Source organism: Lethenteron reissneri, chromosome 21 (assembly GCF_015708825.2).
Source record: "Lethenteron reissneri isolate LAM-NWPU_2019-01 chromosome 21, ASM1570882v1, whole genome shotgun sequence".
Taxonomy (NCBI): Eukaryota; Metazoa; Chordata; class Hyperoartia; order Petromyzontiformes; family Petromyzontidae; genus Lethenteron; species Lethenteron reissneri.
In genome coordinates this window covers 5107218-5128437 of record NC_083799.1, presented here as the reverse complement: position 1 = coordinate 5128437, position 21220 = coordinate 5107218, and the positions used below count along the sequence as shown (strand labels likewise).

At 43.2% G+C, this 21220-nt stretch overlaps 2 protein-coding genes across 2 annotated transcripts in view; one reads left to right on the top strand and one right to left on the bottom strand.

Annotated features, from left to right (window-relative positions):
- LOC133345098 (neurabin-1-like) overlaps window positions 1-9967 on the top strand; it is a 34616-nt gene extending 24649 nt beyond the window's left edge. The window contains 10 exon segments of the mRNA XM_061555575.1: window positions 414-627; window positions 1297-1381; window positions 1472-1478; window positions 1480-1547; window positions 1653-1794; window positions 2326-2370; window positions 3320-3442; window positions 4076-4099; window positions 4589-4792; window positions 5187-9967. Of these exon segments, the coding sequence (XP_061411559.1) occupies window positions 414-627; window positions 1297-1381; window positions 1472-1478; window positions 1480-1547; window positions 1653-1794; window positions 2326-2370; window positions 3320-3442; window positions 4076-4099; window positions 4589-4792; window positions 5187-5393 (1119 nt within the window). The 3' untranslated portion in view covers window positions 5394-9967.
- A 265-nt stretch (window positions 9968-10232) lies between these two features.
- Window positions 10233-21220, bottom strand: part of COL6A2 (collagen type VI alpha 2 chain) — a 28820-nt gene continuing 17832 nt past the window's right edge. The window contains exons 16-31 of the mRNA XM_061555574.1: window positions 18449-18484; window positions 18179-18241; window positions 18005-18067; window positions 17830-17892; window positions 17429-17491; window positions 17011-17061; window positions 16724-16759; window positions 16488-16550; window positions 15881-15943; window positions 15651-15686; window positions 15471-15516; window positions 15102-15254; window positions 13704-13906; window positions 12671-12920; window positions 12217-12255; window positions 10233-12050 (exon numbers count right to left, since the gene is read on the bottom strand). Coding sequence (XP_061411558.1) covers window positions 11386-12050; window positions 12217-12255; window positions 12671-12920; window positions 13704-13906; window positions 15102-15254; window positions 15471-15516; window positions 15651-15686; window positions 15881-15943; window positions 16488-16550; window positions 16724-16759; window positions 17011-17061; window positions 17429-17491; window positions 17830-17892; window positions 18005-18067; window positions 18179-18241; window positions 18449-18484 — 1893 coding nt within the window. The 3' untranslated portion in view covers window positions 10233-11385. The remainder of the gene's footprint in view (window positions 12051-12216; window positions 12256-12670; window positions 12921-13703; window positions 13907-15101; window positions 15255-15470; window positions 15517-15650; window positions 15687-15880; window positions 15944-16487; window positions 16551-16723; window positions 16760-17010; window positions 17062-17428; window positions 17492-17829; window positions 17893-18004; window positions 18068-18178; window positions 18242-18448; window positions 18485-21220) is intronic.

The window sequence follows — 21220 nt, the reverse complement described above, 5'->3', positions numbered from 1 at the left end:
CAATTGTTTGTATATGTGCAAGATAAGATACAATTGTGTCTTTCGCTTATAGATGTTTGGGAAAATTAAGTGTTAACTTTTACATAACATTTGTGGAACTGGTGCTATAGATTTGAGTAATATGTGTCAGGCTGGAGTCTCTTGGCCATGCCAACTAATTTCTTTATAACTGCTTTTTGTGTTTAGCTTGTTGTCCTTCCCCTGCTCTTCCGATTAGCATGGTTGGCTACGTATGGTGTGAAAGAAGTTCAACATACATACATACATTGTTTAGTTTGGTGTCCTTTCCCCGCACCTCGCATTAGCATGGTTGGCTATGTACGGTGCAAAAGAAGTTCAACATGCATGCTGCTCCCTTCCCAGCTCATACGAATCCGCTCATCCGCTTTGTTCCCTGCGCTTCATGATGCCAGCAGGGCAGGGAGGAGGAATGCAGCTCACGGCGAGTGACTTTGAAATCCACTTCGTCCCTGGGCGGGTCCTCCTCTCCGGGCCCTGTGCGGAGCGAACGAATCCCGGGCAGGAGCCGCAGTCCATCCTTGGCCACGTCTTCATCGCCCTCGTGCTCGCCCCGCACTCCGCCACGTGGACACCGCATTAGGGACAGGCCATTGCCAGGGATGAGCGGTATCTCAATCACATGCAGTAAAATAAATGTAACATCATCTCATTTTGTAATGTGTCACTGCTATCTAATTTATGCACTTGAAAGTAATTCGTAATTTGTAGGTGAATTACATGGCAGTTAATTTGTGATTTATATCTGTGTAACATCCCAGTCATATGTAATTTGAATATGTTTTGCCCATCTCTGTAGCCATTGCTCAACAAACTAAACACGTAACTACAAGACAAACTATTACGACGGTTTATTAAACATTCCTTAAACCAGGCCTGAGTGGGTGATGTTATCCACTGGCCGGATAAAAAAAAATATATGAAATTTCCTAAATGTTCTACATTTATACACTCTTCATAATTATATATTTTTTTATAGTGCATACGAATTTTATTGACCCATCTGGGGACCCTTTGCAGATGATACAATCAGAACAACTTCATAGGGAAGTCAAAAGTGGTTGTCCTATGGATAGACTCACCCCTGTCAAAGGAATGTGGCACTCCCGCCAACTGCTTAGGGCTCTAAACAGGAGATGAGCACTGCCTCATTTGAACAAGAAATCACTTTGACATTTTGACTTACTTCTATTGTAGTTTTGTTTTTTGTCAAATCGGTGTTCTACCTCCATGTGCTTACTGTGAAAAGCTTTATGAAGTAGTCCACCCTTCTTGCAGTGAGGCGAGGGAACAGCCAGTCACCAGACTTGAGCAGCTCCTCCCCATCTTTATCAGGCAATCGCCCTCCTGGCGACAAAGTGAGGTAAGCGCTTCTCAACGTTTCATTTATCTCTCTGCCTCTGCTGGGAAGAACTGCTCGCTAAAGCTTCTCAAAATGCCGTGTCGTTTCCAGTGCTGCTACTGCAACGCTCCACCAGGAGAGACAAGAAAGTGGAAGATGAATCCAACAATGTGCTGGCACAAGATCAGTATGACGATTTCCAAAAGCATATCGCCAAAATTATCTTACACTGACCACTGACACACAGCACCTTGTGTCAAAGCTAGAATGTTGTTGTTGTTGTGGTTGGCAGGGCTGCTCAGGTGTCGTTTGTGATCGGAGAGTCAGACGTGGATGGGAGAGAGGTAACGCTTGGAGCAAGGGTCATGGAGGGTCACTCTTTCACCACGCCGGAGAGCTCAGTGGAGCCCAGTCCCGTGAAAGCTCGAAACAAGGTGCAGCCGGGTGGCTCCATGCCACACATAGCGAACGCATTCCTTCTCAAGTCCCAGTCAAATTGTATTAACCCAGCACGTATGACAGATCATGGGCACGTTTTGCTCAGACGGACACCCCACACTTGCCTGTCCTGCTGATTAAAGTGGTAACGCTGTCAGTTTTTAGACCCTTCTTCGTCATGCCGATTTTCATAATAAAATTGCATCGAAGATATATTTTAGAAAAATGTATTGAAGTGGAATGAATCGCTTTGGAAATGAGTATTCGGTAATCGACATCACAATTCGGCATTGTTGAAAATTATTTAACACCGCAACTCAATACTTTATACTTCAGATCTATTTACTATTACACATGTGGAATTTAACAAGGCTCTCATGAAGAATGTGCCCATTTAAGATACAGGGGAAAATATCTGTAATTTACATCTTTACATAACGTAATTTCAAGCAACATACATCGTACACTAGTTTTATTCATATTTTTTGTTCATTTATTATTTATCCCCCCTCTTACCCTTTACACAGATAACCCTCTCCTGGCCATCGTTTTTCAACCGCTCGTTAGATTTGGTACAGTATTGCATCTACGCCAAGTTTTATTTACCCTATTTTATTTGCCTATCCTTTACTTTTTTGTTTCTTCATGGATTCGTAAAGTTTGTTATTTCCACGTATTGCTTTATCTAGAAATTGAACGAGAGGATCTTACTGTGTTATTTTCTTTTTACATAATATGTCTGTAAGTGTACGTCTTTTAGGCAGCGTCATCGCTGAGTAACTTGTCCCTTATGCAGTATTCTATTACATCTTTGCCAATAAAGTATTGTAGTCTTCTTTCCCGTGGAATTTGAAAAGCAACAGACGAGTTTATAATTTGTGTATGTTGAGTTTGGAAAATCATTCAAGAGTGCCTAGGACAGCCACAAAAGTTCCATTTGTACCTCTTGCAAAAGCTTGTGTGGGGCAATTATCAGTGATGCGAGTGATACGTTGCATTTCGATTTAAAGCTTTCGTGACTGCAGGGATTCATCTTCTTGGTTCTTTCGGTAAAGTCACGTAGAAGGGAAATAATAAAATAATAAAAATTAAACAATCAAATACAATTCTCACAACGTTTCGGCCACAACTGCAAGCAGCCGTCCTCAGGTGAAGAACAGGTCTGTCGAAAAGACAGCGTCTGAATGACAGCGTCTGAATGACAGCGTCTGTTTTTCCGACAGACCTGTTCTTCACCTGAGGACGGCTGCTTGCGTTGTGGCCGAAACGTCGTGAGAATTGTATTTTTTATGTTTTATTATTATTATCTTATTATTTCCCTTCTACGTGTACTTTACCGAAAGAACCAAGAAGATGATACATTGCACTTCACCGCAGTAACAATTGAGCAATTCCTTAATGCCCCACTGATGGAGGAGGTAGCTGCATCTTCTATGTAGTTTTGTCAAAATGTTAAGTTGGATGCCGTGTATGCGCTGATGCCCGTCTGGATGTGTGTCGACCGTGTGTGCGCATGTGCAGCCCAACTTGTCGTTTGGGGATGAGGTGAGTCCAAGCAGCGCGAGTTCTAGCGAGCTCACAGGCTGGGTGGCAGAGCCGCGTTCCACGGGGCGCTCTCACACGCTCGTCTTCTCCTCCAATGAGGTGAGGCCCCAACCTCCTCACTGCCCCCTGCCTCCCACCCCACACTCAGCCACTCCACAGAAGGGGGCACTACCCATGGGATGAATGAATGTGGATGCAAGGATGGAGAAAGGCCATATTTAGTCAACTAATCAGCGTGTAGGCTTCTGGCCTGTGTGGTTTGAAGTGTTCTTGTATGCATGGGGGTTTTTCCTGGGCAACCTGGTTTCCTCCCACATAAAAAAACACTCCTAAAGGAATTGACTAAACATCTAAAATAGGCCATTTTCCTGTAAACAATTAAGAACCTTCTACTTTACTGGATGGTACGATATAAAAAGTATGTTTTATCCAAAAACACGTTGTGTACTGATTAGCAGTGGTGTTCAATCCTAGACATCACAAAAACCAGCAGCCCAGATTTCCTTGTGAGCAGATGTTGGCACTTCTATTAATTTCTAACCCAAGAATATGAATTACCTCAGAAATGTTGCAGGTACTTAGTCACAAGGCCTGGGCTTGAACACCACTGCCACACACATGTAATCATTACATACTTTTCTTGAAATTGTAAATGCATGCAATGAGTTCCCATTGAAATAGTCAGGCTTGATGGTACACTGTGCCTGTCTCCCACATTGCTGCACTGTGCAGAGCTTGGACATGATTGATGATGAGGTGAGGGCTAATGAGCTTTTTACATTATTCGTTTTGCTTAGACGATCCTTCATTTCATCAGCACCATTAGGCGTGTGAGGAGGTGGCTTTAAACAGCTTATTTTTAAAATCAGGCTTTGAAAACTTCACACACCCCTAGTCACATCATACTTGTCAATCCCTACCAATCGAAGCGGTTGGCTCCCGATGTTTAAACCCTCCTACCGCATACTGATTTTCAAAGCAAAATTGCATCAAATGTTTTATTATAATAATTTTACAAAGCGACATGATTAGCTTTGAACATCGCCACGTGGCATGAGGGTTTACAATTCAGCAGCCTCACACGTATATTGGTGTGGTCGCTGAGCACGCAACGTGTCAATTCTTATCTTTTACATCTTTTTCATTGGTTTTGCTGTAGTGTGTGCTCGACGGCCGGTGCCCCATTGCTCTGTGCTTCCTCTGCGGTGGCCGCTGTGCTCTCAATGGCGGCTCTCCTCGCTCCAGATCCTAGATGAGCAGAGCTCCCCCAGCCGGCGTGGCGGCGGGGGCAGTGCCACCGGGGCCGAGTCTCCATCGCCGGAGCTGTGGCCCGTGGAGCGCGTCGCTGCCTGGCTCCGGGCTCTTGGCCTGGAGCAGCACGTGCCCGAGTTCACGGCGCGCGGAGTCGACGGGCGGCAGCTGCTGCAGGTCGACAGCTCCAAGCTCAAGGCGAGCAGAATGCAGAGGCCTTCCCGCCGCTTGTAACACGAGGCCGGTGGGGGGGGCGGGGATGAGGTGGTGCCGTCCATCACGCGGCCCTGAATTTGTCTACCAACTGGCTTCCCCGGGGACACTTTCGCACCAATGACAGTATTTGTTATGGTTATACTAGGAAGAGGTATGAACACTGTTTCAAAAATACAGTGCTTAATAGTTGTGGAAGGACAAACATACGTGGAGTACAAGCATGTAAAGAAAATCACGAGATTCATCATTAACACTGCCTTATGCCAAAGTATTAAGGGTGCAATGGTAAATGTGTTGAGTATTTTTAATATTTAATTGTTATTATTTATGATGTGAATGAAGCTTTTAATGAAATTTGCTTATTCCCACGCTTCAGGCACTGGGAGTAAACAGCTTCAGCGAGCGAGGGCTCCTCAAGAAGAAGGTGAAGGAGATGAGGGCCATGCTGGAGAAGGAACGGAAAGTGCAGGAGAAGCAGCGGCGTCAGCGGGAGAAGGTGCAGCGCAAGGAACTGGAGCAGAGGCGCAGAGCAGGGCAGCAGCAGGGACCCAAGGAAGGGGGAGGCACAGAGACCACGGCCTGAACACAGTATCTCCTTTACAGTGACCTCAGTCCTGCCTGTTCATTTCCTATCGGGTCGCTGAAAGCCAGCGTCTTACTACATATGCATCTATAATTGGAGGCTGCTCGAGCAACTAGAGGAAATACCGCAAAGCTTCCATGATTCTTACAGTGTTTATATAGGGTTTGAATGACCCATTGATTCTCAGTTTTTTATTGTCTGGGTTTATGCATAGCCTTTTGAAAAATATTTGCGGCTATACATTTTAATAAAATTCAGCATTTTTGTACAAGGTATTGGCATTTGCTCTAAAATGTTGGCATCAACAGGGAAGCCAGATGTACATTATGTGGTCCATTAATGGATCAGCTTCATGTGTCCAGCTGTGCCGATATTTGTCTTATAACCAAAATCCACCCGCCCCCCCCCCCACCCTGTTCAGACACGCAGTCTGCATATTGGGACTATAGCACAGACCCAGCATAGTCCAATGGAGGTCTTTGCCAGGCAAAATGTGTATTTAGTGTTTGGGAACAAAAATATCTGAGTCAGTGCATGCTAATGCTGGAACAAAAGAAATGTATGCAGACCTAAAACTGTGGAAACGTTGGTAGCACAAATGAACAAAGTTATGTAAATAATATTATGCAATTACTTTTATTGTGCTGTCTTGTAAATTTGTTTGAAATAGAGTTTACATGTGCTTTGCTGTATCCTTGCACTTATGAAATTAGATTACTGTGAAAATATGAGAATAGGGTTTCTTTACCCTAAAGGAAGGCAGCCCCATTATAGACTTCCAGAAAGACATGAAGGTGGTGACTCCTTCACTTTCTATATTGGCCCACTGAATGCACATCTGTGATCCATAATACAGTTTTTTTTTGGGTTAGATTGCGTAAATATATAAATGTGTCATTGAATCCGCCACCACCCGGCACAGCCAATTAGTTAGGTTTGTCCCGTAAACAGAACATGACAATTCGTTACTAGTACAGCACACCGGTGTGTTGGAGAGCAAAGCCACAACATTTACAATCTAAGTACGACGTTTCGCCAGTAATTACAACTACCTTCATCAGGCGACAGACAGATTGTAAATGTGGCTTTGCTGTGCAACACACCGGTGTGCTGTACTAGTAACGAATTGTCATGTTCTGTTTACGTGACAAACCTAACTAATTGGCTGTGCCGGGTGGTGGCGGGTTTAACGACATATTTATATATTTACGCAATCTAACTAAAAAAAAACTATATTATGGATATTGGTCACGAAAGCCTACGTGTTAAACGCACATCTGTGATTTTGGAGCTTTGAGACGTTGCAACAGTACGTGATCAAAGGATTTTCTCGATACATTTCCAAGTATGAGGCAGTCTGCAATGCACTCTTTTCTTAATGCTATAGTCTTGCTACGAAACGAGCTAATATATTTTACAACTAGTCTTTAAAACACCATTTCAAAGTCACGTTGCATTTGCTGAAACTGATGGAACCAGCACAACCGCTGCAGATTCATTATTGTCATTGCTCTGTAGGCAGTTGATCCGTCTTGTTTATTTCTGATGTCTGTCATCCCTGAATTTAAAACAAGGTATGAAAATACCAACATTTCCTATGAAGGCATTTAAATGAAATTAAATATAGATCCAACAAAATTAGCACTGGAAATGTTTGTCTCTGCTATGTATGCTTTGGCTGTTTATTGTAACAGAGTGCTCTGCACATTTTCCTTCGAAACTTTCCACCTAGCAGGATACATGGGGCCAATGATGGCCAACCCTGGCCTTACTTTGGGAAAAACTGTAATCTCGATTAGTACTGACGTGATTGATGAGGATCAGTCGTTGACAGCAAACCTTGGCACTCCTACCAGTCTCTGTTTACGAATTCGTTTTTACACCTGTCTCTAAGTTACCATGAAAAGAATATCTATACCTGAGCATTGTGAAATTATTTTACTACAAGAAACCAGATTTTTCACTGCGTTATCTTCAGCCAATATGTATTCATTGCTGGACGAAGGCCTCACCAAGCCATTGGCATCTCACGGTCTGGTGATGCACAAGAACTGATTTAATCAGCCCATCTCCCTTGTGTAACGTACTTTCGGCCGTGTTACCACCTTTGGCTGCCACTCTGCCATTAGTCTTGACCACCGGTTATATGGGAATATACTGGAAAATTGATCTTCCTCTGGACGCATTCGGCATATCGAGCACTTTACACATGTTCACCTCTGTACCTGAATGCATGCAATGATTGCGTAGCACTAGAATATTCTTAAATAACAAAATATTACAAGACGCATTTTTATCTAACCCACTCCAGCAAATGTGTTGTGTTGGAAATGTAAAAAAACAAAACCCATGCATTTTGGGCAGATTTGAGGAACCATTTTTTTTCTTGTCAGTTCTGCAATGGGTATAAAATGACAGTGTTTTAAGTAGTATTACTGAAAAACCTTCAAATGTCAAGTATATATAAAATACAGTATTGCACATGATGACTGTGTTGTTCCAATTAAATTTAAGTGTACTTTCTGGTTAAACACTTGTGTTTGAAATTCAGACCTAATACTGCATCAGTATTCCAAATGAATCCAACTGTTTGTCACAACTTGTCATCTCCATTGTGAATGTCAGAAATATTTAACCGTAATTTTGGGGGAGTTTTATTTATCCCAACTGTGTTGTCGGCGTCATGTCTGTAACTCTTGCAGAACAGTTACATCACATGCATTCAAAGAAGGCCCATGGGACAAAATATTACAAAATTACTTCTGAGGTCCCTGTAAAGTGACCTGTTATTTTGTCTTGTAGCACACTAACGGGCAACACTTTATAACCCTCTGTGCTATTGGATTGCTCACCTCATGATATTCCAGCTGTCATTTTTAGAGAATCTAGCCAAATTAAATGTAGAATTAATATGATGTTACGGTGTTATTCTTCAGTCAGTTGTGACTGGACTAAAATCTTCAATCTCTATACCTAACAATCCAATTTAATTAAGGGCAGTCGCCCAGATTCGAACCAGGACTTCATTGGAGCAAGATTCATCGCTCAGACCTCTGAGCCACCTGGCTACCTTAGAGAGTGTGATTTTGGACAACCTAAAGGCATTTAGGACTGACAATTTAGCTGGCTGTGGAAATATGTATTAAACAACCACACATGACAAATTGGTGCTAGATAACACAATAGATGGTTCTGATAAAATCACCTAAAACGCTTAAAATAATAGTGAAACACCAATTCTAATGAAAACTAATTTTGCTCGACAACTTTACACTCGGCATAGCATGTAAGAAATACCCCTTTTCAGCTCTGTTTAATGTTTAACAGGCCCTAAATATTACTTTCCCCAAAGCTATTTGCTTGGGATTTCATTAATTCTTGTCAGTGACAAAACACATCCGCATAAGTAAGGAAAGTACAGTGTTTAAATGTTAGAGGGATAGAGGGCATATTATATATTAAATTAGATTTGTGATGGTCTGTTTTTCAAGCCTCCAGATGGAAAATGTGCTTATCTGCAGTCTCAGCCAGATTGCTCACATGGAAAACATCGAAACGTGAATGTCGCTTGGCAGTACACTTTACCAAACAAACTATGGATATTACCAAGTCTCATGTCCCGCCACCCTTTTGTTTAAAGACCAGCACTACATCTTGGTTCTTTCGGTAAAGTCACGTGACTTTACCGAAAGAACCAAGAAGATGAATCCCTGCAGTCACGAAAACTTTAAATCGAAATTTGACCAGCACTACACTACATAGTTCTCGTTTAAATATTTATGGTGTCACTTGCGCTTGTCATTCTCAAAACAGAACGTCAAAACTGACTTTCTGTCACAGGCTCCAATCTACAGCTTTAAATTATTGTTTGCAGTCAGATCCATCAAATATATCCCAGTAGCTTCCCTCGAGTAACGCTCACATTGGCAAACAGCAGCTCGGGTGCTTCACCTCCGATGAGCACGGTTGGCTACGTACGGTGCGAACGAAGTTCAACAAACATACATAGTCAATTGGCAATTTGTTAAAAGTGCATTAGAGTGCTGAATTGGGTTTATAGATGATATCGATAAAGGGATAGTGGTGGCACAGCGGTGGCACTGAACCTAGCAACCTCGGCTGCACAGCGGTCATCAATGGTGATCTTGGACGCCCTCTTCCCCAATCCGTAGTGATGAGTGTGAGGAAGTATGCCCAAACAAGCCCTACCACCAACAGGGCTTTGGAAGGCCTCCATCCGGCAGTGGATTTACAAAGGGCTCACATTATTATCATTATCCTTGATAAGGCCACTGAACGGATCTCATCAATGATTGCCAATGGAATGAGGATACACCCCCGTTGTGATATCTAATGACACTGACAAGCATTGCACGCTTGTCATACGATCTGCAAAACACTGTAATTAAAGCCCATTCATGAGGCGAGTGAGAGGAGACATGACATTAACCACACGCATGTTTGTGTGCTCGCACGCATTTCAACATTTACACAAATGAGCAATTGTGCATTACTACTGTCATGTTTCCTCGCTGTAAATGTATACTCCTTACAATAAATACGGGGTCAGGCAGTGGTCAAAATGGAAATGTAAAAGTCCCCTTCCTCAGCCTTTTTGTCCTGCATCCCATGTATAGTTGGATATGAACCGTTCTGAAGAGTGCCGGTCAGTATGAGTGTTTTGTGTTTTAGATATAGCGGCTCATTTTGACCACTGAGATTAGGGCACCACTCGTCATAAGCTGCGCGGCCCTGTCAAAGCAAAGTCATGCAGATTGCGATCCTCACTCACACACACATAGCTGCTTCTTTGGAACATAACATTACACCGGCATGAGGTGTAGATACTGCATGTTTTTATTACATCTCTGTTATCTTGAATCATTCAAAAACCGGTATGATTTGCTATGGCTTCAGGCTCTGATAACAAAACATAGCTCATACCTGCAACTGAGCTTAACAATTTAACATACTTATGCAAATATATTTACGTAAAAAAATTAACATTGTAGCACCTGTTAAAATGTAGACACCAATGTTTTAGCCACACGTGTTGTATTTTTCATGGCTGTTCTGTAGCAAAGTTGCATTGCATTTTTGATTTTGTGAGTGAAGGGCCATTGTGAATGTTTGCAGGTTAACTGTTAGAGTTTAAAACAGAACGATCTATTTTTATTTCATAATAGACAATCATCCCCTAATGGCTAAATTGTGACAACTGTACTCATAGCTCTAGTGGAAGCTCAAAGCATGACTGTAACAGACTGATCCGGTAAATAATGACATTGGATATAATGGCGACTGAGATGTCAGAGACATCTGCATTGTGACTTCACTTACCTCACAGTTCTACAAACACTGTAGTGGATGGAACCCCCCTATGCGTAGCACCTGATACTTTAATAATATATATAAGAAAAGGGGATATGTAACTTCAAATGAGAAGTATTAGTGTACAATAATATGGGTGCATATTATTCGTTTAACAAAAATGTGCGTCTATTTGCTAAGCCATGTGATCATTTGAACCTGCAGTATGATGTTTCTAAATTACGGAAAACTCAACAGTGCCGTATTCAGCCATGGTAATAGTTGTGCACTTTTGGGTATGTCATCCAGTAATTAGCCATCAAACAACAAAATAACATAGTCATGAGAGCACACATCGGTTTTACCGCACTACTAGCTAAGATGGATGCTATCAGGTATTTGCAATATCAATACCTTTTTCGAGTTTTTTCTGTTAACCTAATAACGAAATAATATTCAAACATAAAAGATCACGGAAATTTGTCACCATGTAATTTCACAGTCGCAAATAACAAATGCAGATGTCCTAATGCTTGTGGGGGGTGGGGAGGGGGTTCATCGCCAATCAAAATTTGAAAATTTTCATTCACTGAACCATTGGATTCAGTTCTACATATAACGCGAGTGGCTTATGAGAAAACTGGGAGCAGAGAGCCCCGTCAGGGGCCGGGCCACCACGGGCCTAGCACACCCACTTGATGAAGCGCTCGAAGAAGGATGGCACCAAGAGCTCATTGTAGTTGCGCACTGAGAAGATGGAGGCGCGTTCGTTGAAGGTGAGTGGCAGTAGGCTCGCGTGGTCCACGTTGGGGCCCACCGCGATTACCGTCGTGAAGATGTCACGCTGGCGCAGGGCCCTTAGCGCCTTCTCCAGATCTTCCTTGGTGCCTCCCAGAGACGTCCCTCCATTCAGCAGAAATACGAAGTTGACCTCGGCGTTGCTGCGCACCCCCTTGTACTTGTTGGCGGTGTTCTCTACTACGGTTTCTATGGCGTTAACAATGGCTGGCATCAACGAGTGTGCTGAATCCAGGTAATTGGCTTTCTCTAGACTCTCCACGATTTCCGTGAAGTTGGCCGAGAAGTCAAGATTGACGGATTGCTCTGTTTCACCACCGTACTGCAACACGCCCAATCGGGCACCTTCGCTTCTGCTGATCCTCGGAGTGGAAGCGGAGGAGGGAGTCGGCTCAATTAATGTCATCGCTTCTGTGAGAGTCAAAATCTCTGCGACGCTTCTCACAAAATGCTTGGCCTTGTTGAAGTTGTTCATGCCAGTCTGCTCGGAGCCATCCACCATGAAGAGAATGTCGACGGGACGGTTATTGCACAGGGCCACATCCAGCTCTGCAGTTGTCAGGAAAAAAAAGTTGATGCACATCAGATATGAAATGGACTAAGTTAAATTCAAATATTTCACACTATCCTTATTAACAAGTGTTTTAACACGAGTAAGGTTTTTCTTCACACTTATTTGCACATTACAAAAGCATTACATATTTCTCAGACCCACCTGGACCACACTGAAGCTTGGGGCACACAAATTGAGGATCTGCAACAACAAAAAACACAGTTAATGCAGCTCTGCATGTTTCTCGCTGAGTATTTAAAGATTACTTCAATGTCAAGTCAAGGTGATTTCTTGTTCGTAAAAACTCAGACGGTGCTTATCTCCCGTTTACAGCCTTGAGCCAGTGGTGGTAATTCCACATTCTTATGGAAGGGGCAGGTCTACCCATAGGACAACTACTGTTGACATCTTCACAAAGTGGTAACTATGTTATCCACCCTAGAGGAATGATTATAGGCTGAGTCAACTCCCAACCAGGATTTGAACGTACATAAACTCTATGTTCATTCTTTATGTCAGACAGAAGAGGTCATCATAATCAAAAGCATGCAATTAGAAAATGTTCACTGTTGGTGACGAATATTGTGTATTTGTCAGATGGGATGGGATGCATCACCAGGACAGATGAGGTGCTCTGTTTCTGAAAGGAATTCCTCTGCTAAAAGATCAGTAAACAGGGAGATGTTCTTGACATGGTTAGGGTTGTTGCAGGCAATGGACAAGAGACTCTCTGTGTTGGCTTTCTCCTGGAACATGTCTCCAATGCCCAGCACGTTGACGCTCACACCAGCACCGCACAGTGACGTGAGCCTATTCTCATCATCACGGGGGTCGTACCGCCCGTCGGTAATCACGATCGCGAACACCTGTGCACCAATGTGAGAAAAAACATCAAGGAAGACTGAGGATATTTAATAAAATATTGTTTGCCTTTATATTGTGCTCTTCATGTAAGAAAAGTTTTGGAGCACAGCTTGTCTCTGTGTGGCACAAGGTAACTCAGTGGCAGCCTGTAAGTGGGCACTAGACTGCCAGTATGGAATGACGATTGCTATTTTGAATTTGGCAAATTTTGCCCAAGATAGCGTCATACATAATGGCCTTCTCTTTATAAATGACGAAATGGAATCTTTAACACCCACTTTAAAGCAGATGTATTTTACGTTTAATATACCTGCAAGATTATTCAGGTTGGCCTTCGGGATTTAAACTACAATCCTTTAAAACAAGTGGCGAATGCACCACTGCTGAGCCATGTCACCGACCTCATGAAGCAAGCAAAATTATCAAGCAAAATGTTGTTGAGTCCTACAATACAGAATTAATGAACCACCTCTTTTTAACTCTAGTTTTGATAACTTTTTGAAGGAAATTAATTTGTTAACAATTTTTATATCACGTACACAAAGTAATAACATTTAAAACATTGTTGATGCTTAAGTCATGAAATGTTCGCTCAATGAAAGTGCTATTGCTCAGTAATGACATGTCACGTAGTCTATTGCATCTGAATATTTGTATGGATTAGTCAAACGAATAAAACAGTTTATCTGCTCCTCTGGATATCACTTCTGTTGTGATAACCAGTACACCATAGCAGCATCCCTTAGATAAGGACACATTCTGCAAAGCAGCAGATGGTCACGCACCTTGACGTTAGCTCTTTTCCCATTGTGCACCAGCTTATCGTAAGCAAACTTGAGGGCCGAGGGAGTCCATGTGCCACCAGCAATCCACTTAAGGTTCTTCACAGCCGTTTTAAACGAGGACAGGGAGTTGATGTCAGGGTCAGACATGCTGATGGCCTGGAATGTGCCGTCGTGACTGTACTGCACGATGCCCACGCGGATGCCTGCGCGACAACGTCACGGTGCCACCACTCACGTTAGACTGCGGCCTGCTCGAGGCGAGCGGGCAATTTCACAGCAAGCAGTGAAACAGAATTATAATGTGTATTTATAGTGGATGAATTCGATGAGCTATACATCTATTTTTCACAGATATCCAGTAGGGGCAGGCAAGAACGTTACAACAACAAAGAATACAAAAACACGATAGTAAGTGCAAAGTACAAGAAAGGTAAACAAATCACCCAAAAACATACAAATACAACTAAGCCATCCCCATCCTATCAGGCAAAGCCCACTGAGGTATTCATTTATTTTTCAGAAGCGACCTGGCCAAAAATGACAGTTAAACAAAGTGGCTTACAAATGTGGATATTTGTATCAGCAAAATCAAAACCAGCAGTGCCGCGCTGTCTTGTATTGTTACAACATCCACTAGGCTCCTGAGCAGCTATGATATTGCTGGATATATAAAGCCCCATTAAGGAGCGTGCAGGCTTTTCTTGGCATGACTTGCTAATCTGTTAAATATTCTTGGAGACATTCTTAGAAGACTAGAACAGTGCAGCTGGGTGCCTGAGCAGTACTTGAATTTGAGTCCCAAGTAAGACAGAAGATGATCTGTCACATGTTCCACAAATTCTTCCAGATGAGGCTTATATTGAGCAAATTAAGTGAATTAGTCAGAGCAGACATGTAATCATTATGTCCACATTAAATATAGCTTTAAAAAAGTATATTGATTATCATACTATGTGAAGGATTGGTAACCGGTGCAATTATTGCAATCAAATCAGTAAATCCATCTGACTGTCCAATAGATGCGTGGCATATGTTATCTGACCCCCTTGAAATAGTGGCTTCTTGTCTCAACAGTCTCTTAGTCATTACAAATAATGGTCTGCGACTGTTTTCCTGCAGGAGTGGTATTACATTTCGCTTCGGTTGAGAACTCAATCCATAATATCTTATTTTACAAACATATTTCATGTTTATGTAGAGATAAATCTGCTAAGTCAGTCCCATTGCTGAAATTCAAGAATGTTGTTTAGATTAAAATGTCAGACAAATCACTTGAACTGGTAATTTCACATATCACTTTACCCATGACTTAAACGCTTAATAAACAGCATGTTCTCAAAATAATACCACGTATTGTTTATAAAGATCGGCTGGACTCTGGTGGTGTACGGCTGTTACCTGAAGGGTCGGTGGCATTTTTGGCTAAATTTCCCAGGCGGCTCACAGTGTTAATGACAAAGTTCTTCTCAAGGGTGAAGTTGGATTGCCCTATGCTCTCTGAGCTGTCCAGCACAAATATCAGATCGACCGGTCCGCAGGTCTTCTCGCAGTCTGCAAGACAATTAGCATGGTTGGCTATGTACGGTGCAAAAGAAGGTCAACATACATACATATGTAGCGACTGTCTTATGCATTTACGTATTGTGCCCCAGCCAAACAAAAAAAACAATAAACTCGGTGACTAAATAGTTTCCCACAATTACAATTTTCAAACTTGGAAGTCCCAGAGACATGCGATTGATTTATTTAAGTAGCACTGTTCCTTACCACAGCATCCACACGTCTCCCGAATCATGGTCATCACGTCACACTCCTGGACAGACATGCGAGCGTGAAGGAAGACCAAGACATCGCTGCTTTTAAAATATTACTTTTAAGCTCCACATTACACCACATGCAATCGAAATGCAGGTATGAATGATGTACTGTGAAAGGTCAGTGACTCACCGTAGTACCTGGTGACCCCGGCATGCCTGGTAAGCCCTGCACAGAGATAACAATAGAATATTAACCAAGCAATACTTAAAAGTTACATATTTTATGGATAGATCTCATTCGAGAAGTATTACAATCAGGCTTACCAGCCACGATTTAATTCATAAACATGAGCATGCCACTTGGTTGTATTATCATTGACAGTGTATGCTGCAGTCCAGTGTTATGGAGGTGTCCCTTACAACAGGTCCTTTGGGTCCACGAAGACCTCTATCGCCAGTCTCCCCTGATGGACCTGGATCTCCCTGAGAAATAAAAGTAAAACATTGATCAAATAACAGTATACAACTTACAGATGAAAATACTCTTGCCAACTAAACCTTAAACCTGATCTTTTTAAGAGACAAAATGTGTTACAGAATGTTTTTTTTGTTGTAGAATTACTTTAAATGCTGTTGCCAGGCCTCACTATTCCATACTTAGATCTTCCAGGCGTCCATTTATAAAGATTCACTCCAACTTTCGTGGGTTTGCATTTAGTGACAGTGCCACATATTCAAATGAGGAGCAGAACAGCATTCATCTCCATTGGCGGATGTACGTATGTACTGTTGAATTTCTTTCGCACAATACATAGCCAACTGTGCCAATTGGAGGTGCGGGAGCATCGAGCCAGGGGTGAAAGTTCCACATGCTTATGACAGGGCCCAGTTTATTCAAAGGGCAACCACTAGTGATGTTACACGAAGTGGAAATAATTTTGATAACCCCAGTGATGATCGATTAAATTCCACTGTGCATCACAGTATTATGTTTGCAGAAAATGTTTAACAGCATCACATTTCTTACCTTCTCTCCCGGAATCCCCTTCATCCCAGATGGCCCCTTTGGTCCACTAAACCCTCTTGCGCCCTGTGTTTGGTGAGCAGCACAGAGCGAGCACCTTCATTGGGAATGGAACTAAAACACTCAACCATCAACCATCAATAAGTCTCAGATGTGTTGTGCAGAAATTGTCTTCAACATTCCGCTCGTGAAAAGTGTGCTGCTGTCACTGCGCTTGTATAAAGTAAAAATCATCGTACCGGGAGTCCTTTTGTTCCAGAATCACCTGAAGTACCCTGAGCAGATTGGAACAAAACAATACGCATCTTGGTATATACGCAGTCTGTCGTATATCACAATATTTATGTCATTTAGATCTTCTTCTTGATTTGAAGCTTTCGTGACTGCAGGAATCCATACTCTTTGGTTCTTTCGGTAAAGTCACGTAGGTATAAAATAAAATAAATCACGACGTTTCGGGCGCAACACAAGCGTCCATCATCAGGTGGGAATGTCAATGTTCTGTTGTAAGCTCCCATGTACTTACAGGCTCGCCCCTTGGGCCAGGGAAGCCGATCCCATCCCTCCCAGGGTCTCCCTGTTATAAAGGAAACACACAATAACAAAATGTTATGCTCCCTTTGACTATTCTATTTTGCAATGCGCCAGGACTAAGACTGATAATTGCAAAACTTTCTGTCAGTGGCTTTCATTGACCATGAAGAGCTTTTAAATGTGAATGGACAAAATAGCTTGTTTTAGTTGTGCAATGCTCGGAATCTTCTTCTTTTGTGCGGCATTTGAACAGCAACTGACAATACGTTGTGCCTGTGCATTGAGTCTGGTGATCCACAGTGGAGTTTGCGTGCAGTGTGAGAGTGAGAGCTTATGTGCAGTGTGAGAGTCGCGTGTGGGTGGTGCGAGCAGTGAAAGCCGGTGCGAGCTTGGTGTTCGCCAGTCCATGCCTTCACGCCCTCAGGACCAACACCTCCACGAAGGCCGGGCTCACCGGGGTCGCCAACACTGCCCTGCGCCACAAAAACAACGTGGAGTGAGCGGCGTGCACCTCCCGTACCCCACCCCCCCCCCCACCGACAATCAAACGGCTCATTTCCCCTTCACCAACCCACACTAACCGGCGTGGTGAAGTATGGTAAACCCCACCCCCCCAACTTCATGACCTAGAAAACACTCGTTTCTGAAACAATGCTTCCTGGTGATGCTTCTTTACCTCACACACAACAAACACAGCTGCACATTAAGATGGGTGATAAGGAAATGTGTATTAAAGTACCGGTATGCACTACTTTTGAGGTATATGTTGGGTGATACTATATAAATGTGTGTCTTGGAGTAACTCGCTCACTGTTTCGCCTTTCGTCCCATTCCCTCCTGTGGGTCCCCTCACTCCTGGGAAGCCTGGGTCTCCCTATGACACAGAACACAGACATCCCTTATCACACCGCGCCAAGCACTTGGGTTGGCTGTGTGATCCGGGTGCCACAAGTAAAAATGTGAAACTTCACAGACGATGAACTCACAATCTCTCCTGAATTGCCTCTCTCCCCAGGGAGACCCCTCGAACCATCCGGACCAGCATCTCCCTGTCACACACCAAGAGGGCAACAAGGCTCCTTTCTCTCAGCCACAGAGTTAATGCAACGGGCAAGAATAGGCATCGTAAATGATCAGATGTGACAACGACCTGTCCTCACCTTCTCTCCTTTGCCCCCATCTGGGCCTGGTGGTCCAAATGCGCCAAAGTCTCCTCTGTATCCCTGCATTCACAATTTAACATGTGTCGAAATCCAACACGTTTACCAAGTAATTTTTGCAAGTCGTGTTACCAATTAACTTATGAATGTTGTAGCTAGTGTCTGATTTAATAATCAAATAATGTAAATGTGCTTGGCATTAGAATTACCTATTGGGAAATGTTAATGCTGATTACAATATTATGAAGATGAAAAGGGAAGCACGCTAACCTTGTCGCCAGCGGACCCTTTTGCCCCGGGCTTCCCCTGCACCACACACATACATCATACGATCACACACGCACAACTTCAGTAATGGGTTATGTATGTACTAAATGTTGAACTTTGTACGTAGTCAACCGTGCTAATTAGAGGTGTGGGGGAAGGGCAACAAACTAAACACAAAAAGCAGTTCTAAGTAAATTAGTTTTAAGTCTAGATTTAAAAGTGCATTGCAACCAGCGGCTTAATATGCAATGCGTCAACAAAGACATGGCCAATTTGACACTTGATTCGTGTCACCTGGATTTTTCCACGCACACCTGCACATCTTCTCATGTTGGAACCAAGAGTTTGGAGTGACTATGTTTCTTCTACTTACAAACTTCCACGAGTATCTCCTCTTTCATCGCTTCTTCCCAGTACACACTTGCCTACTTCTCTTCCATCCTATCTCCTACAACTACAAACCAATCTCCCAATATCACGACAGAGTATTTGCCTTTACTCTTCCTACCAGTTGTTTCATTCTATCACAAACCTCTTCACATTTTTCATCGCTGTCACAAACTTCTTTAAATTCCTCATCACTCAGTTCTGAATCTGACACATACACTTGGATGATGACAACATCCCTTGGGTCCATGCTGGTCTTCAACCATAAATCTTGTGTTGATCGCTCACAATTTGGAAACAGATTTCCCCATTCTGTATCCGAGATGACTGTGCCACATCTCTTACTTTGCTTTTCCTCCAGAGAATATCACTTTAAGACCATTGCCCCAAAGCTCACCCAACACCTCCGTCTCAACTCGCACAACCCAGGCATGTTCAACAAAGTTTAAAGACGACAAGGCAATCAAGTTTGATTCCACATATATCAAAATAATACTAAAGGTATTCTACATTAGAATGCAAGAAAAGATGGGAGAATACATTAAAAATGATGCTCTCAGGAAAGCGTGCGGAATACAAGCAGCGATTGGAATGGTGAGAACAGTTTGCAAAAGGAGCCTAGAAAACAAGAGGTGTTTTATATATTTTGTTGATTTTGAAAAAGCATTCGAGTAAAGATGGTCAGAGCTTACATAAATATTGAGTGAACTGGAGCAGACTGGGGAGACCAAGGGTTGATATGTGAGTCAGATAGTGGTGGACATAGTAGCTCTAGTGAACAGAGTAGCTGCTGGACAAAGTAGTTGGTAAACAGAGTTGCATGGACAGAGGAGCTGATGGACAGAGTATCTGGCGGACAGAGTAGCGGTGGACAGAGTAGCAGTACACAGAATAGCGGTGGACAGAGTAGTGGTGGACAGAGTAGCCTAGGACTGGAGTAGGGGTCGGCACGGTTTGGCTCAAACCACCAAACCGCGGTTTGAACCGAACCAAATCGGTTTGGTTTGGCTCTGTTTAAACTGGTTCGGTTTGGTTTGGGGCTACGAAAACCGACTCGGTTCGGCTCGGACAGGGTGGAACCGGCTCAAACTAGTTTGGTTGGTTGTAAAGGCCGAGTACAGCAATATCAAGAACATGATGACGGACATTCTCAACCAGCGCTACCCAGCGTTGACGACGGACGCGGCGCCGAAGGCGGCGCCGCGTGGCGGCATTAACATCCTCTTTGACATGGTCTACGCGCCCAACGCTCACGACGGCGCCGCCTCCGAGGTCGACCGCTTCCTGCTTGAGCCGACTCAGGACCTGAGCATGGACGTCGTCGAGTGGTGGAAGCTGTACGGCGGCAAGTACCCGCGCCTACGACGCGTGGCCCTCGACTATTTGCCTATCCCGGCGTCGTCCGTGCCCTCCGAGAGAGCAAACTCGGCCGCCAAGCGCTCCTTTCTCGACCGACCAAACCTGCACAAGTGCACGTTCAAGGCCGAGATGTGTGTGCGCTCGTGGGCGCGGATGTTGCCTAGTGTTGGGGTTTCACTGCCATTGAACTACCACACTGCGTTCAAGGACATTGGGCGTGCCAAGCTTGAGGAGATGGCTGTGGACGACATCGTCGTCCAGTACTTGCTAGTGAATCTCAATATGAAGAAAGCCTGCGTAGAAATTAGCGATTAATACACTTGATATTTGTATTGAATGCGAATATTGTTTGCCGCGCATCTTTTCGGTTCAAGCCAACTCAAGAGGTTTGGTTTAGCTTAGTTTGGTTTGGTTTTGGTTTGGTTTGGTTCAGTCGTCGCTGGTTTGGTTTCGTTTGGTTTGCTCAATTTGAAACCAGTTTGAGTCGGTTCAAACCGTGCCGACCCCTAGACTGGAGGTGGGATTTCTTGACGAGTGGCCAGCCAAGGCTGCCTGCTTATCTCTTTTTTCTCGTTCAATGAACACTGAGAAACGACAGAGCAAGAAGCATGGGGAAAAAGTGAATGAACGTTACAATATCTGTATGAAGGGATGTTTAAGTCAGCCTGATCTGTGAATGGTAACGATTAACTGTCAAGTAAAGAACAATATTTAATTTAGTAGAGAGCTTGAACAAAACGGCAATAAGATTTGGTGTGAAGATCAAACATGGGAAGAGAAAAGCTGATAAAAGTATTAGGAAATGGAAGAAAAGATAGGACAGACATCTTGGTTAACATGCAATGACTTGTACTGGCAAATCAATTCTGGTATCAAGGCAAAATTATCAAATCAGATGGCATATGCTTCAAATAAATTAAGACAAGAAGAGCGATGGAAAAATATGCATTTAAAAAGAGCTATTGATATGAATGTAAAAATTAAATTGTCAAAAAAATTATGTGTGTGGAGTGAAACAACATATGCCAT